Here is an 18,550-nt window from a genome sequence, read left to right on the forward strand (position 1 = left end):
AAAGGTGGAATTCGCCCATGCATGTGGGCAACTCCATTTGACATGGAAGTCGCTGCGTTTCCCCAATCATCGTGTTCCAGTTGATAAGAAAATTGTTAGTGCATCCAACGCCTGAACAACTTCATCGGAATGACATCTTTCTTTGGTGTTGACCACTTTTGACAGTTCCAAGTGACCTCAGAAGAGTGCGAGATATGCATCCTTCTCCAAATAATACGTTTTGGTTGGCTGGATCTCTTCCTTAAACAGCATTCACTGTTGACCGTTACCAAAATTTCCATAGCCGTTCAACCTGGCACTCTTGAGTTCTTTCTCCATAAATCCAATTTAGGCCCTCATCCTCTCTTCAGACGGAACCCACTTGCTCAATGTGGATTTCACGACTTACACGACGCTTCAAATTGACCACCCCAGCCGTGCCAGCCCTTCGCATTACTACAGAACGGTAAACAATGAAGCTGACGCCCATCAAAGTTCGAGGCCGCGGCGGCCGCAAACAACCCTGGCAACCTCCAAATCCGGAGCGTTTCAGGCGCAAGTACCTGGATGGTGACGAGGACGAGTTCGACGAGGAAACTGGAGTCATTCCGAGTCAAGTCGACAAAAACGGTGTTAGACGACGACGTCGCGTCAAGACGAGGAAGCCGGCCGCTCTTATCGAGCAGCTGCCGCCTGAAATCCTTGAGCGCATCTTCTCCATGTCCGAGAACCTCAACTTTCCCAGGAGTAGTCTGCGCATTGGCTACATGCTTTCGGCCAGGACCTTCCTTATGCAGCTGATTGTCGATGCCTTCTCTCCTACTTGGGACATGTGGTTTGGCTGTCCCAGGAAGGATATCCACTCATATAGGAGTTATGAGAAGGATGGTGAGAGAATGCCTGGCAGTCCAGATTTCCAGGTCAGTTTGCCTCGTTGAAATGCCGAAATTGGTTGATGAAAAGAGTGCTATTTGAACCCTTTTCACATAACACTGGCTACTCACTTCATATTATCGACTTCCCTCTCATAATAATACCCCTGCCATAAGGACCGTCAACTGACACCTTCACAGACCGCCATCCTCTCCTCCAAATGGTTCTCCCTCTCTCTCATCCTCCACGCCCAACAAGTCTGGATCCGGCGTCACGGCTCTTCCTCCCGCCCCTTCATCCACACCGAGAACTGGCTCATGCTCGGCCCCACGCGCATGGAACTTGATCGTGACCTGATATCAGGCCCCCGCCCTGGTGAAATTCAAGATTACGACATGGATGATGTCCGAGATGTGTATTCTCACCATCCTCACCACCGTCTGCACTTCGACGGCCACTTCTTCGACGACTCCGGTGCTCCTTCCTCGTCCCAGTCTTACGCCAAATTGGACGTGGAAACCTGCTTCGAAGCCGATTGGTCCTGGTTCACCACCATTTTGAACAAATTCGACCCCCAAGGAGTTATCTATAGCATGGAGAATCATGCCTTGCGCACGGGGTACTGGGATATTCACCCGGCGACCAAGATCCCTAATCATTTGCTGGCGAACCCGGTGGCGAGTTGGGACTCCGTCAAGTTGCTGTATTGGTTGGTCAGAGGTGGTGCGACGTTGTCGAGCGAGCAAACCTGGGAAGTGAGTAACCCCTAGACCTCTCTCCCCTTAACCCTTCTCATGAATTTTCACCTCCACAGACCTTCTCTCTCCTAATTTTAAGCTCCTTAACTTTTCTCCACTTGCAACCTCCTCCACCTCCACATTATCCCTCAACCTTTTCCCTTGATCTTTCACTCTTACACCTTCCTCCCCTATACCTCATTAACACTCCGACTCTGCAAAAAAACCATCTCTTGGCCCCTTATTTCCAGTCTCCAACTAACATGCCAACCAGCTCACAAAACTCGGTTACGAATGCCTAATGTCCCACCCCGACCATCCTTCTACTACCATCACACCCTCTTACACCCCCCATCATTCCACCCTCCCCACCTCCCGCCCTTACATCCCCCACGCCAACCTCCCTCCCGACGCCCGCCGCGATGATCTAGATGAGGACCAAGAACGGGAACAAATGTCCCTCATCGCCCTTCGGCTCTTCTCCATCCTGCGCGTCTTTGGCCCCAACCACTGGCCCCATTTCCTCATGATCGAGAAACTGGAGGAGATCAGTGTGGAGCGGCAGACGCGAACTGCCTATTCGGACTCGCAGAAGCCGGCCTGGAAGCTGTGGCTGCGCGCCCAGTCTGTTTTGCGGCATTGGATGCAGCAGAGGGGAGAGGAGCATGAGGACTGAGATGTGGAGTGAGAGTGTCAGAGAGTATGGGAAGAAATGCTGTGGGTATGATTTGGCTCGTTAACTGGAGGAACCTGCTTGCTCAAGTAAGGAGAATGCCGTGGCGATGACTTTAGATATTTGGCAGAGGAGGTTACTTGGAGGCGGGTTGATATCCAGATCCACTAACCCTCATGGCATTGTTCATGAATAAAACACTGCTTCTTTAGCACGCGGCCTGACAAGTGTATCCATTGCATCTTGGCTGTCAGTCAATCCGCCAGCTCAGGTCTCACCGTATATGGCACTTGGTCCTTCTGCAATCAACCTATCAAGGCAGCACAAATTATGCCAACACACTTCAAGTTGTCACATTCATCACAATTAACTTCAGGCACAAAGGATAGATCGTCAAGGTCTTAACTATCAACCATTATGGACTAGCTCTCAGGACTCCAAGCATCCATGATACCAATGGAGATCCAATACCTCGCCCCTATATCCGATAACCTTGCACGATATCACCATGGTCCAAAGGGTATCCTTCCAATAGAGCCTCCCTTCAACACCTAGACGCCGTTGCAAAAGACCCATCAACCTGCTGGTAGTCGGAGAAATACCTGACAAACCACAAGAATCACCACGAACTTGTGGGAGCCCAATCCGGAAACAAACCTCAAACGCCTCCGTCAGATTGTGCTCTGTCCTGTGCTGCCATCACCAGTCATTGGCAACAGGCACAGAGGTATTGCCGGCATTAGTTACCAGCACCCCAACCATCGCCGCCGGCATTGTCGCCCGCATCATCGGCGCCACCACCACCACCCCAGCCGCCACCAGCGTCGTCACCGTCAGCATCATCGCCGCCGCCGCCAACATCCTCCTCAAAGTCGGAATCGGCCTCGAAGTGAAGATTCTGTGTGTCCTCGGGAATGTACTGCTGGAGGAAGTCCGGAACTTCCTGGCCGGTCTCGAGGAGGGTGCGAGTGAGAACAGAAGCGAGATCTTCGTCACGCTCAGTGTAAAAGGAAGTGGCAAGACCTCTATGGCCGATACGACCGGTACGACCAATGCGGTGAACATACTCCTCAATACCACCATACATGGTGGAGGGGAGGTCGAAGTTGATGACATGCAGAACGTTGCGCACATCGATACCGCGAGCAGTGACGGCGGTGGTGATCAGCACAGGCGATCTTCCGGCACGGAAGGCGCGCATGGCAGCCTCGCGCTCCCTCTGAGTTCTGTCGCTGTGCATACTGACACAGGGGACTCCCTTGTTGAACAGAAAGTCATCGAGTTCGTCAGCAGCGCGCTTGCTATTGACAAAGATAATGGTGCGACCGGGGGGCACCGTGTTGAGCAGGTCAAGACAGGCCTGCTTCTTCAAATAGGGTTCGACCCAAATAACATCCTGCTTGATGTTGGAGTGGGTGCTTCCAGCGCGTCCAACGCGAAGGCGCACATGATTGTCGGCCAAGTGGGTCGTGGCAAGGTCACGAGCAGCCTTAGGGAAAGTGGCCGAGAAGAGCATGTACTTGATGTTTCCCTCTTCCTGATCTGTGGAGGGAAAAAGTATTAGCCTGAGCTCACCAAACAGTTTGGGGAAGCAGGAAGATGCTGTGTAGAGTCAACTTACCACCACCAGAGAGAATCTGGTCGAGCTCGTCCTTCCAGTCGTCATGAAGCATCTCATCTGCCTCGTCAATCACCATGTAGCGGACACGGCGCAACGACAGGATGTCCGGGCGATCCATGAAATCAATAAGACGGCCAGGAGATGCGACGAGAATGTCGCAGCCCTTCGCAATCTGTTCCATCTGCTCCCTCATCGGGCCGCCGCCGTAGATGACGCAAGGGCGCAGCATGGAGCGATAGCAGAACTTTCTGGCCTCGTTGAAAATCTGAACCGCCAGCTCACGGCTGGGGCAGACGACGACAACCAAAGGCTCAGCTCTGCAGGGCTGGTCGATTCCGGGCTGATAGGTGACAGGGTTGGGACGAGGGGCCGCCAACTTCTTTGCCTTGCCCATCAGCTTGTTGATGATGGGGATCATATAAGCCGCTGTCTTGCCAGAACCTAGAGATTTGTCAGTGTCAAGGATGCTCATCACAGGGGCATCTGAAGATGAACTCACCAGTCTGCGCAATGGCAATGACATCATGGCCCTGGCTAATCGCGGGGACACAGTAACGTTGGATCGGGGTTGGCACATCGTAGCCCGCAAGCTCGACGTTGCGGAGCATGGCCGGGTGCAGGCCAGCAGCTCTGAAAGAGTCGATAGGCTCAACTCGAGTAGGTCCCTCTTGGACCAGCTGGAGCTCGGCGATGGCGGAGAAGTCGATTCCCCTGCGGCCGCGCTGCTCGACGGGACCAAAGAGTTGGTCCTCCAACTCCGGGAGCTCAGGGCCAATGTCACCCTCTTCGCCATCCCACTCATAAATGCGGGCCTGGCCATCCCACTCGGTCTCCCGATTGGCAAACTCGTCATAGTGGTAGGGCTCCGCCTCAACCCAACCCTCGAGCTTGGGAGGGACGGCCTGCTCGACGGGAGCAGGGCCGCTGTGGCCGTTGGTATCGGAGAGCGCCGACTTAAGATCCGCAGTGCCCCAAGGACCGGCCTCAGCCTTAGCCTCGGTGGCAGCGGGGGCAGCACCCCAACCGTGGTCAGCCATGACGCGAGAGTGGCTGTAAGCGATGGATGAGTTAGAGAGGCGACCAGCTAAATGTTAAGCGAAACTGAAATGAAGTCTTGAAAGGCATCAAGTGCTTCCGTGGGCTCAGGTGGAACTGAGAGACGGCGAGGTGACGCGACCCATGGAGGTACGGCGCGTCCAAAGTGAAGATGATGTCGCCGAAGAGGAGAGGTGACGAGATAGAGACAAAGAAAGAAGAGACACTTACTTGTTACGAGACGACAGAAGCTATTCGCGGCGAGAGCAAGATACGGCGCGCAGCACGTCGACGTGTTGACGAGTTCTGCGGGTGGGTGTGGTGGGTGAGAGGGAGAGGAAGAAGTGGGAGAGGAGAAGAGGAGAAGGGTTGAAATGTTCTGACTTAAATATCAGAGAACGCACAAGCCACCCAAGCTTTGTGTGCCAGACGAGGAGTACTTGTTACGTCAACAAGGCAACTTCACGCTTCAAACAAACGGAGGAAGGAGCAGCTGCGGAGAGGGTAGCGGGGCAGAGGCAACTCCAGTCCTGTGAAGGGGATGTATGGAGAGGGAAGGTATGGCTGGGAGGACTTCTTGCCTGGCAGCTGAGGCGGTGTCGGGTACGAGCTGTTGGGGATGGAACAAAGTGGAAGCAAGACGGCAGAAAGTTGAGTCAACGGACGGGCAGCAGCTGCCTGCCACCGGCATGACGAGTTCAAACTGGACGGTGCAGTGGTCTTTCAGTCACGAAAAGGGTTCTGATGATGGGGCTATGTGTGGCGCGGTCAGAGGGAAGTGGAAGTGACGAGACGGAGCTAGTACTGGCTACCTCTGCGCTGGTATCAAACGATAAATGTACCGGAGGCCCTTTGGGTTGGTGCCGACAATGGAGACTGCAGTGTTTGCAGGGTTGGCGTCCTATTCTTCACAAGCATTTGGTTTTAACATATGGATTGTCCCCTTGAATAATCCAAAGATCAACTAGAGAGCTTATTGATCTGGACTCACTCCTGCATACACTCGCCTTTCTTTCGTCTTTTGGCTGTTGGGACTTCAGAGCATCTGCCACCGGAAACAGTAATACTTAAGGTATTGAACTGCCTCCTCCATGTACCTAGTATTGTCAGCCACACCACCACTTGATCTGATTACGAGCTTGGCGAGGCGGACAGCCCCTCGCTCGCGTTGCCACTCGATCTTCCAACAACTGCCCAGTGGGCCCATCTGCCAAAGGCCGGCACAAGGGCGGTATCCAGCTGGAATGGACGACCGTGCTGCCATCCGCAGGATAACCACTTGATAAAGTCTGCCTTGATTGCGGTTGGGAGATACGGACCAAAGTACAGAGTTAGGACCACGAGGCAGTCAAACACACCTTGGTGATGTACCAAAGGAGGCCGGGAACCCTTCAATTAATCACTGATCTTGTACCAAAGGACTGCCTATTCGGAGTGTAGAGGTTGTTTTGGAATTATAGGTGTACGCTTTTTCGTAACATCAGAGTGTCCCATCTGTCCCTTTCTCTCCGCCATGATTCGATACCTCTGTCGCTTCAGCCACAATAACGCGACCCAGTTCCCAGCTCTCTGTTGACAACGATCAACAACCATAAGTCTCTTCCACAGACGGTCATACCAAAGGAGACCAATACTTCGTAACAGATAAAGACGGCGCAGCAAACGAAGCCTCGGAATGCTACACGGGAAGGGAGTCAGCCAGCGGGATTGAAACGAATGGATATCAGTGAGCAAGCAAAGAAGCCATCACTAACGCCCTGGAAATCTGTGACGCCAGCTAACAACATGCTCAACAAGCACAGTATTGAAGATAATCAGTCTTAGCATAACTTGTTGGTGGTTCGAGAAAGCGGTCGCGATGAACGAACAACCCAGAGAACGAAATGAACAAAAATGGACGACACGAACAGTCGAGCGGGCGAACGGACGAGCGCGCCGGACAGGATGAATAATTTTCGTCTGCAATTCAAAGTCGGACCAGATACCCCTTCTGTCTCACTCCCGAGTGACCAGGTAGCCAATAAGACATCCGTTGGCACAGGAACAGGCACCGAAAGACGCTGGATTACACCTTTGCAATAGCAAGCTATTGTAATAGAAGAAGAGGCAAGCACACAAGAGACTAGATCACTCTAAATATGGAAGGCAAGTCTCTACAAGATCACAGACACAAGGAAACGAACGCAAGAAATGACGGAATGGCTACGCCAACAAAGAACAAGAGGGAATCATAAACCTATAAACCGAGAGAACCTATAATGAAGCAACAATGGACCCTATCCTTTCCCAGATCATTAGCTGAAGAAGACCGTCGTGAACCACACCCATACATGCCATGCCCCTACCGTCACTCAGGCCTCTGCCTCCTCCACCTCCTCAATTTTCTGCTCCTCCACCACCTTCTTCCCCCCTTCCTCCGCCGTCCTCAATACCTTGTCCAACACCGACGCGGCCCTACCAATCACACCGCCTTCCTGCTTCGCGCCCATCACGCCCGTCTTGATCGCCGCCCTCCACTTCCGCTCAAACACCTGCTGCCTCGAGATCCGATCCGGATACATTTCTCCATCCTCATCCCTCTGCGCACCCCACAGATTCAAATAAGCAAACGGATTCGGCGTCGTCGGCATCCTGTAGATGCTATCCCAATACCGCTGCTCATCATACGGCAACGGCGTCTCCGGTCTGAACCCGGCTTCCAAGAACTTGGCAAGGGTGGTGATCTGCTTTGCTTGGGCTTCGCCGTTCTTCTTGGAGACCTTGTTCAGACTGGTTTTGGTGGCTGACGTCCAGCCCTTGACCGAGAGGGTGGAGGCTACAGAGGGGTTCCAACCCAACATGGACGAGAACGAATTCATTGTCTTGAGCCAGCCGCCTGGGCAGGAGACGGTCTCATCGGGACATACGTCGATGAGCCAGTCGAGTACAGAAAGCGTGTCGGAGCGGATCTCGGTCGACAGGTGGGTCATGCCGCCCCGGATGTACATGAGGATCTTCTCGACATGGGGCGCGACGTCGGAGGGCGGGAGGGCGCGCAGGAGCTTGAGGAAGTTGGTGCGCACGTTGGCGACAGAATCGGTGATTAAGGGCAAAAGCTTGGTGAGCAGGTTGGGCACGCCGACCGGGTTGAAGATGGGCTTGGAAGAGAGGTCCTTGGTTAGTTGGACCAGGGCTTCTTGGCGAAGCTTGTCGGATTTGGAGTTGATGGCTTGGTTGAGGTGTTGCTTGAAGAGGCCGACGAGGTCGACGCCATCGAGGGCGGCGAGGGTGTGTTGGTTCACGACGATAGCTGGGAGGGGAGGTGTTAGTGAGTTTGGCTTTCAAAAGGGGATGAATATGAGTGAGTGAGAGACAAACATTTGGACTTGAAGCTCGTATCGGTAAAGTTGGCTGCTTTGGCTTTGGCCTTGCCGACCTTCAACTTGGCTTTCTGTCGTGGTTCATATGTGTTAGTGAAAGTAACCGATAAGGGGACATCACATCTGATAAAGCCAGTGGCCGCAACACCAGCAGCAGTTTCTCCCCCGAAGAAAGCTTATTGGATGAATGAATGAAAATGACATACGTTGAAGTCCTTCTTCTTCTCCTTCTTTTTCTTGTTGCTGGAACCCATCTTGGCGGTGTTTGTATATAAACGTCTGAGAAGCAGTTAGACGTACAGTCTCTCTTTATCGATGATTGATATGGCAGTACTCACCTTGGCCCTTTGTAAGTGTATCTTTGGTGAAGCGCGGAGTGAAGGAATGAGGTGAGTTTGGAAATTTTAGCGGTGTAACGCGGCAAAATCCCCAATCTGCCAAGACTTTTGACAGCTGTCGGCCAGGGGTAACAGCATGGGTACCTTGCTGGACAGCAAGTGGCCGCTCGCTGTTGCTGTTCGTTCGTTCGTCGCTTCTGGAGCTCACCGAACGAGCAAGGGAGCTCTCTCACGGCTCATCGATTCCAAGCTCATCGACGGAAGCTCTTTCACATTCTCCTAGAAAGAAATCAACCAGTTGAATTGGCGCAAGCCAGATACATCAATCAAACAAACACCTACCTAATTCTCCAAGTCACACATCATATCTCCAATGTCAGACCCAACAGTCAGTTTCCCCCACTCCCCCTCACCCTTCCCAAACACACTCGCTAACATTTTCCCAGTCACCCTCCGCCTCCGCCCACCTCGAAGAGACCCTAGGCCGTCTCTCCAAAAAGCCCGGCGTAAAGGGCGCCATTGTCCTTGACCGCGCTTCCGGCGCCATCCTCAAAACCAGCGGCCAAATCTCTTCAATTCGAAAAGCCAAGCCCCAACCACAGCAACCAGAACAGTCCGAGCAGCAATTGATTACGGACCAGCAAGGCCCACTGTCACCTTCATTTCCTCCTGGCACCGCTACTGATACGACTACTACCGATCCGGCTCCGGCTCCCGGCACGGCGGTGACTACGACAGGGGAGGAGGCAGTTGCTGCACCGGCAACAGTATCTACGGGGACGGGCACGGATGGGGAGGTACCGGGCGCTGGGGCAGGTGCGGCGGGCACGGGCGCGGGGAACGCAAGCAGCGGCAGCAGCGGCAGTGCAGTGAGTGCCTATGATCAGAACGTGGTAGAGCTCGCGGCGATGGTGTGGAGTTTTGTGTCGAATGCGGGCGAGTTTGTGCAAGACTTGGATGAGGAGGTGAGTTCTCGCAGTGTTTCTTCTTTTTCCCCTTTCTTTCCCTTCCTTTACCCACAGCCCCCTACTCAGAGCTTCTTGAACTCTCATCAAGGGAGAAAAAAAAAGAAGAAGAAAAAAAAAAAAAAAAAGAGAGACACGAGACTGGTTGGCCAACCTCAGGTTTCTGAAAATAAAAGGCTTAAACTAACGACAACGCATTGCGCTGCGCTGCACTGCAACAGGATGAACTCAAACTCCTAAGACTACGGACGAAAAAGCAGGAATTGGTAATCGTGCCCGATGCGAAATACCTGCTAGTCGTTTTTCACGATACCCCTCCAGCATGATTCACAAAACATATCGAGTGCTATCCAAAAAGGGATGGCGCAACGCTGCAAGTGCTGAGGCCTGACGTCGTCCCTGAGCTCAATCTGGTGATGATGCAGTCAGTGGTGATGGTGGTGGTGGTGGTGGTGATGGTAGCGGTGATGAGCCACGCCAAGGATAGGAATGGGATGGTAGGATGGATCAGTTCGGTTTCATTAATCTGATACTTCGAACCTTGATGCGTTCCATCGAAAGGAAGGATACGTCGCTCCCTCTCATGAAGCACGGCACGGCACGACCGGGCGACAGTTTCCCGATCGAGACGACATAAGGCAAATGTTACAGTTCCCATCCGTCCCTTTTTGACGGGAACGCGTGCGCGGATTGTTTCGACATGGGTAGTCAGTCGCATGAATGGCATGGGGCATATAAGGCTCTGGTAGATCTGTTCCCTATGGCAGAGAGGACTGTTACCATTGGGTGCTCGTCAAGGTTGAAAAGAGAGAGAAGTAGGGGGGGAGAGGAGGGCTGGATGATGATGATGATTGACGATTGGGCAGATGGATGGCGCGAATCCGAATCCTGAACAAACGAACTGGTTTTGACATGATTTGATACCCTCCTCCGCCTTTCCCCCTTTTTCCGCCGATGAGATTACATTGTTCTTCAAAGGCGGCTGATAAAGTTGGTTGAGTTGCACAACAACGACGAGCGGCGGCAAGTCGCAGTTTGATCATTTTCTGCGCAGCAATTTACACGCCGAAACCGCTTTTAATACCCATCCATTGACCCTAATCATGAAACGCTCGTTCCATTCACCCCTTGCGTAGTGTTTTCCATTCAAGTCGCGCGCACAACACATAAGATTGTCGAAGTCATTGTTCATGGCAAGCGCGGCAAAACGCTGTGATATATCGGCACAAAAAGGGCCTCCACCGTACTCAGCTGCACCACTGTGGTATTGGGCGATTGGCCCGGTGGGCATCTGTGTGTAGTGGGCACCTGTGTTTCAGAATGACCCTGGTAAGCTTTTCGATGATGGAGGGTGTATTTCTCAACAAATTCGCCGTGTTCGGCATATGTAACCAAGCTCAAGCAAAGACTATCGTAAATACATACCTAGAGTATGTAGTAGTGTACATACCTACCTACCATTCAGCTAAAGGTAGTATGGCAAGAAAAAGGAGGTCCTTGTCAGCCCGGGAGACTGCGGCGCCGATGATTTATTGCTATGACTGCATTTGCGGAACAACCGTTTAGAGATGAGGTGCGCTGGAGACACACGTGTAGTCCGGGTTGTAGGCAAGTCCCCTGCTGCGAGCATGTTATTGCTGGACAAAAGCCCCTGGATCTCGCTTGGGATCGCCGACGACGACGACATCCCTTGCAACGTATGAATGGACGACCAAAGAACCTTCTCTCCCCCCCCCATCCCTCTCTGGGTTTCACTTGATCGATTCGGGCCTGACATTGCACGGCCCGTAGCCAAAACCGGTACATCTGAGTTTGGGGTGCAGGAGTTCGAGGGAGCTCCCGTCTCTGAAGCAACCCTTTTTAGTCGCTTGATGCGTGGATTGTTCTACACCCCCAAACAGCGTGGAGTACCCTACCATAGAGGGAAAACTTCCCGTCGGTTCGCCCACTTGTTCTAGGGCCGTTCGGGTTTCCCCCCCATGCCCCATGCCCAATACCCCATGCCCAATGCCCCATGCCTCCCCATTCCTGTCACTGCGCCTCTCCGAACGGGCAGATCGAAGCGGGCGTAATCCCAAGTTCCAAGTTGAACCATGGCCGAAATCAATGAAAGCAATTTCAGATGAATAGAGGTTCACCTGTACCACGGTGATTTATTCCCAGGAGGCAAGATTACAGGCTACGAACTCCATGGATTCGAAACAAGCCAGCCGGGCACATCCGTATGGCTCTTGGCCTGTGACTGGCTGTGGAGGGAAGGTAATGGCTGGCGCAGCGTCTCCTTCCGGTCCAAGCACAGGTAGGTGACGGCAAACTTGTGAGGCTCCCAGGGTGGTGGCAGACTGTGGTGGTGGTTTCTTCATATAATGACCTGTCCCTGTTAATGTTTACAATGGAAATGGGGTCCCTATTATTTCTCGTATCATTGGCTTGGTTGAGGGCTGTCAGTCCGGATTCCGGTTCCCCATCCATCCCTCCACCCTCAGAATTACAAGAGCTCTAACAGGAACCGGGAAGGACTGGTGACTGCCGTCACCGATAATATAACGGACGTACCTTGGATATCCTGAGACAACCATGAAGTTTGTGCCCGAGTTTAGTCTGGGTGTCCTTCTCGGTGCTCCTGTCCAGTCCTCAGTACATATTCCGTAGACCTAGTTCGTTAGACCAACTCGCTAGGACCAACGGATCATCGACGGCCTAGTCCATCTTTTTCCTTTTTTCACCTCTATAGGTTCCTGTCACTGATCATTTCTTTCGATTTTTTTTTTCTTTTGTCCCTGTGCTGTCTCTGCATGCCTTAACTGATCAGCGAAACCCACCAGGCATTCTAACGAATAGTGTTGAGGCCCCTCGAGTCTCTAACAGCCGACGTCAAGGTGTTGGCCCCGCCGCGGCACTTCACACAGCAAAAGCCGGACCCGGCAAGTTTATAGCCGTATCACACTCCTCGGTGGACACCACAACGAAACCCGTTAGTGTAGAATACACACGCAACTGCCGTGGACCTCATCAAGAGGTGGACGCGCTGCTCCCAGTTCGACTCGCATTCTCCCTCGTTCAATGAGAGCGCTGCGGCCGCAGATCGAGGCGGCGCATATCATCCCGCGTACGCTGCTCCTCCCGTGCCGAAAAGATGCCGTCTTTTTCGATATTGAGACGGACGCCCCGGAGGCGGAACACAGAATGCGCCAAGCCGGCAGACGCCACCGTTATCACCGTTACCGAAGGTGTCTTTGGGGGGACAGGGGATGCTGTGGTTGTAGCTGAAGGATTGGGATGGGGGGCAGGAAGGGGAGGGGGACATGGAGGCGGCGGGCGATCCGGGGGGCTTGGCCTGGGGTTGACGTCCAACAACAGCGACAAAACAAACAACAACGACAACAACAACAACAACAACAACATCAACATCAACAACAACGCCAGCAACATCACCTTTAGCAGCAACGAGAGTTCGCAACGAAATTCGATTGACGAAAATGACAACAATGGACCGGGAAGTACCTCTATGCCGACGACGACGAATGAGAAGAAGAAGAAGGAGAGACGCGGGTCGAGACGAGACATCTTTCTGCAGGACATCCGCAGTAGATTAACCGGGAAGCTGCCACCTTCGTCATCCTCCAACAACAGCAGCAACAACAACACGTCGTCTCCTTCCTCGGGCGCATCGACCCCTCACCAGGAAGCAATCACTAGTCCCAAACTTCCACTTCCGCGGGGAAGAGCTGCATCACAGCCTCCAATCCCGATCTCTCAAAGGCGGCGGGAATATATGAGCGGCCGGGAAGGGGCAGCAGCAGCAGACCAGAGAGGGGAACCGAGAGGGGAAAGACAACATGGCATGGGAACCATTCGAGAAGCTGTAAGTCCATAGAACCACCACTGCCACAACTTCCCCTCATTATTCTATACATTACATCGATCGATACCTTACCTCTACCTATTCCTCATCCCCCCTTCACTTTCCACAATTATTCAGTCAAGTACGGATTCTCATTCACAGGACGTCTTTCTCTCTTTCAGTTGTGGTGCATCCAAGTAGGTGATTTCCATTCTGATTCCCTCATGATTTCGACTTTCTACTCTCTGTCGTCCAATGGGTCAGCTTGTCGACCACCAAACCTCCGCTGTTAGTGATGCAGTCTGTCCACGAGGTGATGCACAGGAAGTCAAAGTGCATCTTGAAGAAGTTTGCATTTTCACCTGAAGCTTCAGACCCTCCCTTCGCATGGAGACTGGGCGCACTAAGTACACCCCATGAAGCACAAGAGCGAGGTCTCACATGGATGAATTGGTAGCGGTACTTAGTAGGTACACAGACCGTTCGGTTGCGTTCGTTGTGCTCTGTTCCCTTGTTGGTGAAGACGGGCAAGTGTCGTCATCTCCCCTTCCCCTCCCCGGGTTTCCCCATCTTTCTCCAAAAAAAGAAGCCCATTTGAGGTTACACAGCGAAGCCGCACCTCAACTCTCTCCAAGTGCAGGAACCTACCCAAGTGTAGGTAGTCCCCTCAATCCCCGTCGTCTGGGGAACAGCGGGCGTTACAGTATTTGAGTGGTCCGCGGCGGGTCGGCCGAGACTAGGTGCTCGCGTGATCCTCTGTAACGCGGATCCCTCTGCACCACTCTCATTGTGGCACTATGCATCTGCATTTACAGGGGGCCAATCGTACGACGAGAACACCACTCGACTTACACGATGAAGAGGGGGATCTTGCGCCGTCAATCTCTCGTTTCATGCCCAACCTCCTCCCACAGACAACAAACCAATTCTGTTCTGCTGCTGTCTTTCCTTGCTTCATGCTGAAAGATATTGTGATACATTGAGCTACACCTACGACCATCCTATGCAACTGAAGAAATAACGCCAGACTGACCACTCCTGTTCTATCAACTCAAGACTCCTCCTCCACCAACACTCCGATCACCACCACCACTTCTTCGATCACCGCCATCTTCAACAGTTCGAATACCAGCCCCAGAGATCTCTACGCCAAGGTCACCAGTGGCGCAAACGCCATTATCACCACGCTCGCCCCTAGATGCTAACAAACCGCTCCCATCGCCGCCTCCACCTGGCAGTGAATGGAGGCTGGACCGTCCAACAAGACCGGTATTGAGACTTGCCCGCATCATGGCTACCCTGTCCGACTCCGACATAGAGAAGCTCTTCTCGGGAGCTCCTCAGTACTTTGACCGAGCCGAAGGCCACTATACTGGCGCTCCGCATCCGTCAGTCGCGTTCCCATGGGACGAGGAGCTCGGAATTCGGGACTTGACCGACCACACGCAGATCGAGGATCGCGCTTGGACCTGTGCCTCAGCATGGCCGCACATCACCCGTGATGTCCAGCCAGATAGGTCCACGGCGCAACGGGCCTCGGAGAAGAAACGTTGTGCGCATTTCTATCCCCGTTGTCGCGAGCGGCCCAGCATGCTGAGCATGGGCGGACTTGAGAAGGGGAGCATGGGTTTCCAAGCGGCTTTGGAACTCAATGTCGCCGATGCGCTGAAGGAGGATCAATGGGGTTTCGAGAGCCTCGCGTCCAGGCCTCGTGCTATCGTTGAGGCGCGGCAAAGAATGCTCACCTCCAGGGATCGCCTCCGTCATATGGACGAAACCTTGATTTTCGAACAGCTGATCAAGAACGGCAAGCGCTACAGTGAGCAGCACCCGCACCAGCTGCGGCTCTCGAGCGAACTATACAACGAGTTGTTCCTCCATATCCTTCACCCCCCAACAAAGGTGATCGACCATAGAGATCCCTACAGCCTCTCGGTGCAAATTGCTGCTTTGGTCAAGGTCCTCGCTGCTCCCAACGTTTGGATCGACTTCTCACTCGTCGAATGGAGAATCCGACTTGGACAGTTGCTCTGGGGTACCCCTGACGAAGACCAAGTCGATGACGGCGCATCAATCAAGACGGCTGATTCAGTGGATGAAGTTACCGAGGAGAGATATTGGCTTCTCCTCCAAATCCTACTCGCTTGTGAGCTTCTCGTACGGCTCGACGCTATTACGGAGGGCGACGAACTTGGTATCGAGAGCATCAACCCTGCCGAGATCCACAAGTTCGAGAAAGACGCCAACACGACCGTCAAATGGTCGTTGCACCTGGCCCGAGCATGGTTGGAGAATATTGAAATAGTCAAGACAGACTCGCCTAGTCCAGAACAGGAAAAGCCAATAGGCTGGTTGGCAACTCTGACGAAGCGTATGTCCATTGCCCGCGATCATGGCATTCACCATCACAAAGACCATCATGGGCCCGTATATGCCATTAGAGGACGGCATGTCGAGCGCCAGGTCCATGGTCTGCGGCATTTTGCAACCATGTTGCGCTGGCCAGACATTGCCGTTTATGGTTCCAAGATTTCCGAGAACTGCCGGGCAGTCACTGAAGGAACTCAGCTCAACACCCCGCTTGCCAGCCCCTTGAGCAAAGCAGAGAGCCATTTGTCCTCCTACTTTACTTTTCCTGGACATGATTCGCACAGGCCAGCAGCCCCAAAGCGGGAACCTTCGAGGCGCAGGATGATATCTGCTGCGTTGCACTCGGCAGGTTGGCTGTCAAAGAGCTATATGTCTGGCCTGATGCTACCTGGTGATGGCATCTGTCACTTTTTGATGGCCACGCTGTTGGAAAATGACCCAGAAGCTATGGCAAGGCTCGGAACCATGGCTAACCTCTGTGGTGGTTTCGTGTATTTGGGCAAGAGTTTCTGGAGCACGTCTTGTATCGTCGGTCGTGTCCTTGCGGCCGGTAAGGGTTCTGCCGAGTGTATGGGTTGGATCTCCAGCGATATCACTCCGCAGGGACTTGGAGATGGTTGGGTCAATGTTGAAGTTGAGGAACCTGCAGGTGAGTGATGACTTTCTCGACCGTTTACTGGCCGCAAATTGACAGCCCTCGCAGAGGACGCTCTTGGGATCAATCAGAAGGCTCGCATTTGGGCAAAGATGGCAGTTGAGAAAGACTCGAACGTCTTGGGAGACGCGGACCCCTCGTCAGTTCTCCCAGCTGACTTTATCATCCCATTCGAAAACGTTTATCGGGACAAGACACCGCCCACCCTCCTGATCGAACTGGATGCTCTGAAACTATGGGCACCAGCTGATTCGGTCCAAACCACTCCAGCTGAAGACAACGCGGCCACCCCCTTTTCGGAGCTCAGTCGCCCGGCGCAGATTCGGACATACCCTGCTGAGATCTCTTTCACCGTAACGGACCTGGACACCTACAAGACCCACCAACATACCTATTCATTAGCAAAGGATGTCAACTTTGTGACTGCTCACCCATGTGCCCCTTCTTCCCATGTCAAGATTCTCAGGTCACCATCCAGCCCTACTATCCAGCAAGTGGACCTATCCGGGCGTGGCGCTGCTGGTAAGGCCGTAAGCGTCGTCGGTATGCTCAATCCTTTTCGTCCCAATCTATTCGTCTTTACTAACACGTCTGCAGGCCATCCACTTCATAAATCATACACATATACAGCTCTGCATTTATCAGAGTTAATGGCGAAGAAAGACTTCTCTCTCGAGGCGTTACTAGATGACTACTCGTCCGCTGCTCACCGACCTAGTCTCACGCCTCCTTCCGCCAAGAGCGCAGCCAAGTTCCTGGTGATTGACTGCATCACCGGCTTCCAGGCATTGCCGCAAGAACACGAAATACCCTTATCCCCGGCTGTTAGCAGAAAGGGGAGCTATTCATTCCCCACGCCCAGAAGGAGTAGCACCAACAACAGTACTAATAATATCAATTATAATAATCACCCCTCCCCTGATTCTTCTCCCATCACTGCCCCGGAAGCCGAGTGTGCTAGTCCGACTACGCTCGATGGGGTCAAGGAAGGGGGAGGAGGAGGAGTAACTATGGAGAGTGCGTCGAAGAAGATGCATTCGGAGACACGGAGACGCCAATTTGGTTCGGATATGGAGATTCTCGTCAGAGCGTTTTGCGCGGAGAAGGGTTGGAATGCCCTGATTAGTCGAAGACGGAGGGGATGTTTGGCTTGTGCGATCCGTGAGGCGGGGGCGTTGGGGTGGAAGGTTATCATTAGGGTTGACTAAATTTCGGGTCATTCCCCAAATTATGAAAGAAAAAAAAGGAGACATACAGCTGCTGTTCGGGACACAAGCGGCTGTGGTCTACCATATAAAAGGGGTTGGGTACTACCCAGAGTACATGTCTGACGGAGCAGGTAACCACTGGAATTGTCCGGAGAGTAACAAACACCACACTGAACGGAATATACTAAGGAATGAAAACAAAGAGTCCGCACCCACAGCAGCAGTAGGCTGTTTCTAGGGGCGTCACACTGTAAAATGAATGAGAAATAAGCAACGATAGTCATAGCACACTTTGAAAGTACTAAAATATGTAAACATAGTAAGCAAACTTGAAAACATTTTCACTCTATGTTTTTCACTTCCTGCCATCATCCTTAAATCGTCGTCCACCTTCTAACTAGCAGACTCCTTCCGCATCAGTTTCTGCTTGTGCCATTCACAACGAACCGCACCTTCCATCATTCGGCCCGCCAAGCTGCCCGCTCCCACGTCTTTCATCCCATCCCATGGGACCTACGCCTACCCCCCAGCATGTAGGGCACCACACATTGGACCTTATAGACCCATGAAACGACCTGTTCTATCAACAAGTGGAAGAACAAACAAAAAAAAAGCCGTCATAGAGAAATGGTAACTCGTCAGACTTCTAATCTGAAGACTGCCAGTTCGAGTCTGGCTGGCGGCTCTGACTCTTTTGCTGTTTCACTTTTTCTTTTGTACTTTTGGGATTTACTCGACCCTTGTCACTTTTTTCTTTCGCGATTAACTTAATAATAGTCGATAAACAGTTAACTGTTTGCTTGCCGACATGTGCGTGTGTAATTGGTACGCTTTCGGTTTCATATCTGATGAGAATAGTTCACGAATGGATAGGATGTGTCCATAGGTCCCAT

The 18,550-nt window shown here is 52.7% G+C and overlaps 6 protein-coding genes and 1 non-coding gene across 8 annotated transcripts; 5 read left to right on the plus strand and 2 right to left on the minus strand.

Annotated features, from left to right (window-relative positions):
- Positions 1-113: 113 nt before the first annotated feature.
- Positions 114-2,629, plus strand: NCU09092 (hypothetical protein). The gene is made up of 3 exons (XM_959816.3): positions 114-899; positions 1,053-1,607; positions 1,864-2,629. The coding sequence occupies exons 1-3, from the start codon at positions 453-455 to the stop codon at positions 2,263-2,265; spliced, it is 1,404 nt and encodes a 467-aa protein (XP_964909.1). The 5' UTR covers positions 114-452; the 3' UTR covers positions 2,266-2,629.
- An 18-nt stretch (positions 2,630-2,647) lies between these two features.
- NCU09093 (DEAD box RNA helicase-PL10B) lies at positions 2,648-4,920 on the minus strand (the record flags this gene model as incomplete). The annotated part of the gene is made up of 3 exons (XM_959817.2): positions 2,648-3,804; positions 3,884-4,324; positions 4,383-4,920. The coding sequence occupies 3 exons, from the start codon at positions 4,918-4,920 to the stop codon at positions 3,002-3,004; spliced, it is 1,782 nt and encodes a 593-aa protein (XP_964910.1). The 3' UTR covers positions 2,648-3,001.
- A 2,203-nt stretch (positions 4,921-7,123) lies between these two features.
- On the minus strand, positions 7,124-8,648 carry NCU09094. 2 transcript variants are annotated; one of them, XM_011394933.1, is made up of 4 exons: positions 8,616-8,648; positions 8,484-8,556; positions 8,276-8,348; positions 7,124-8,207 (listed from the first exon to the last, which is right to left on the minus strand). In XM_011394933.1, the coding sequence occupies exons 2-4, from the start codon at positions 8,529-8,531 to the stop codon at positions 7,270-7,272; spliced, it is 1,059 nt and encodes a 352-aa protein (XP_011393235.1). In that variant the 5' UTR covers positions 8,532-8,556; positions 8,616-8,648; the 3' UTR covers positions 7,124-7,269. The 2 variants fall into 2 exon arrangements, with proteins under 2 accessions (XP_011393235.1, XP_011393234.1); XM_011394932.1 differs by lacking the exon at positions 8,616-8,648 and having other exon boundaries at positions 7,126-8,207; positions 8,484-8,585.
- Positions 8,649-8,797: 149 nt separating this feature from the next.
- Positions 8,798-10,711, plus strand: NCU09095 (hypothetical protein). Its single transcript, XM_959819.2, has 3 exons — positions 8,798-9,003; positions 9,062-9,580; positions 9,802-10,711. The coding sequence occupies exons 1-3, from the start codon at positions 8,989-8,991 to the stop codon at positions 9,904-9,906; spliced, it is 639 nt and encodes a 212-aa protein (XP_964912.1). The 5' UTR covers positions 8,798-8,988; the 3' UTR covers positions 9,907-10,711.
- A 1,999-nt stretch (positions 10,712-12,710) lies between these two features.
- NCU09096 (hypothetical protein) lies at positions 12,711-13,873 on the plus strand (the record flags this gene model as incomplete). The annotated part of the gene is made up of 2 exons (XM_959820.2): positions 12,711-13,445; positions 13,847-13,873. The coding sequence occupies exons 1-2, from the start codon at positions 12,717-12,719 to the stop codon at positions 13,871-13,873; spliced, it is 756 nt and encodes a 251-aa protein (XP_964913.1). The 5' UTR covers positions 12,711-12,716.
- A 446-nt stretch (positions 13,874-14,319) lies between these two features.
- Positions 14,320-18,000, plus strand: NCU09097 (hypothetical protein). Its single transcript, XM_959821.3, has 3 exons — positions 14,320-16,443; positions 16,498-16,992; positions 17,047-18,000. The coding sequence occupies exons 1-3, from the start codon at positions 14,715-14,717 to the stop codon at positions 17,655-17,657; spliced, it is 2,835 nt and encodes a 944-aa protein (XP_964914.3). The 5' UTR covers positions 14,320-14,714; the 3' UTR covers positions 17,658-18,000.
- A 270-nt stretch (positions 18,001-18,270) lies between these two features.
- Positions 18,271-18,342, plus strand: NCU15007. Its single transcript has one exon. It is a non-coding gene; the product is annotated as a tRNA-Arg (tRNA).
- Positions 18,343-18,550: the final 208 nt, after the last annotated feature.

This window comes from Neurospora crassa, linkage group I (genome assembly GCF_000182925.2).
Source record: "Neurospora crassa OR74A linkage group I, whole genome shotgun sequence".
Lineage (NCBI taxonomy): Eukaryota > Fungi > Ascomycota > Sordariomycetes > Sordariales > Sordariaceae > Neurospora > Neurospora crassa.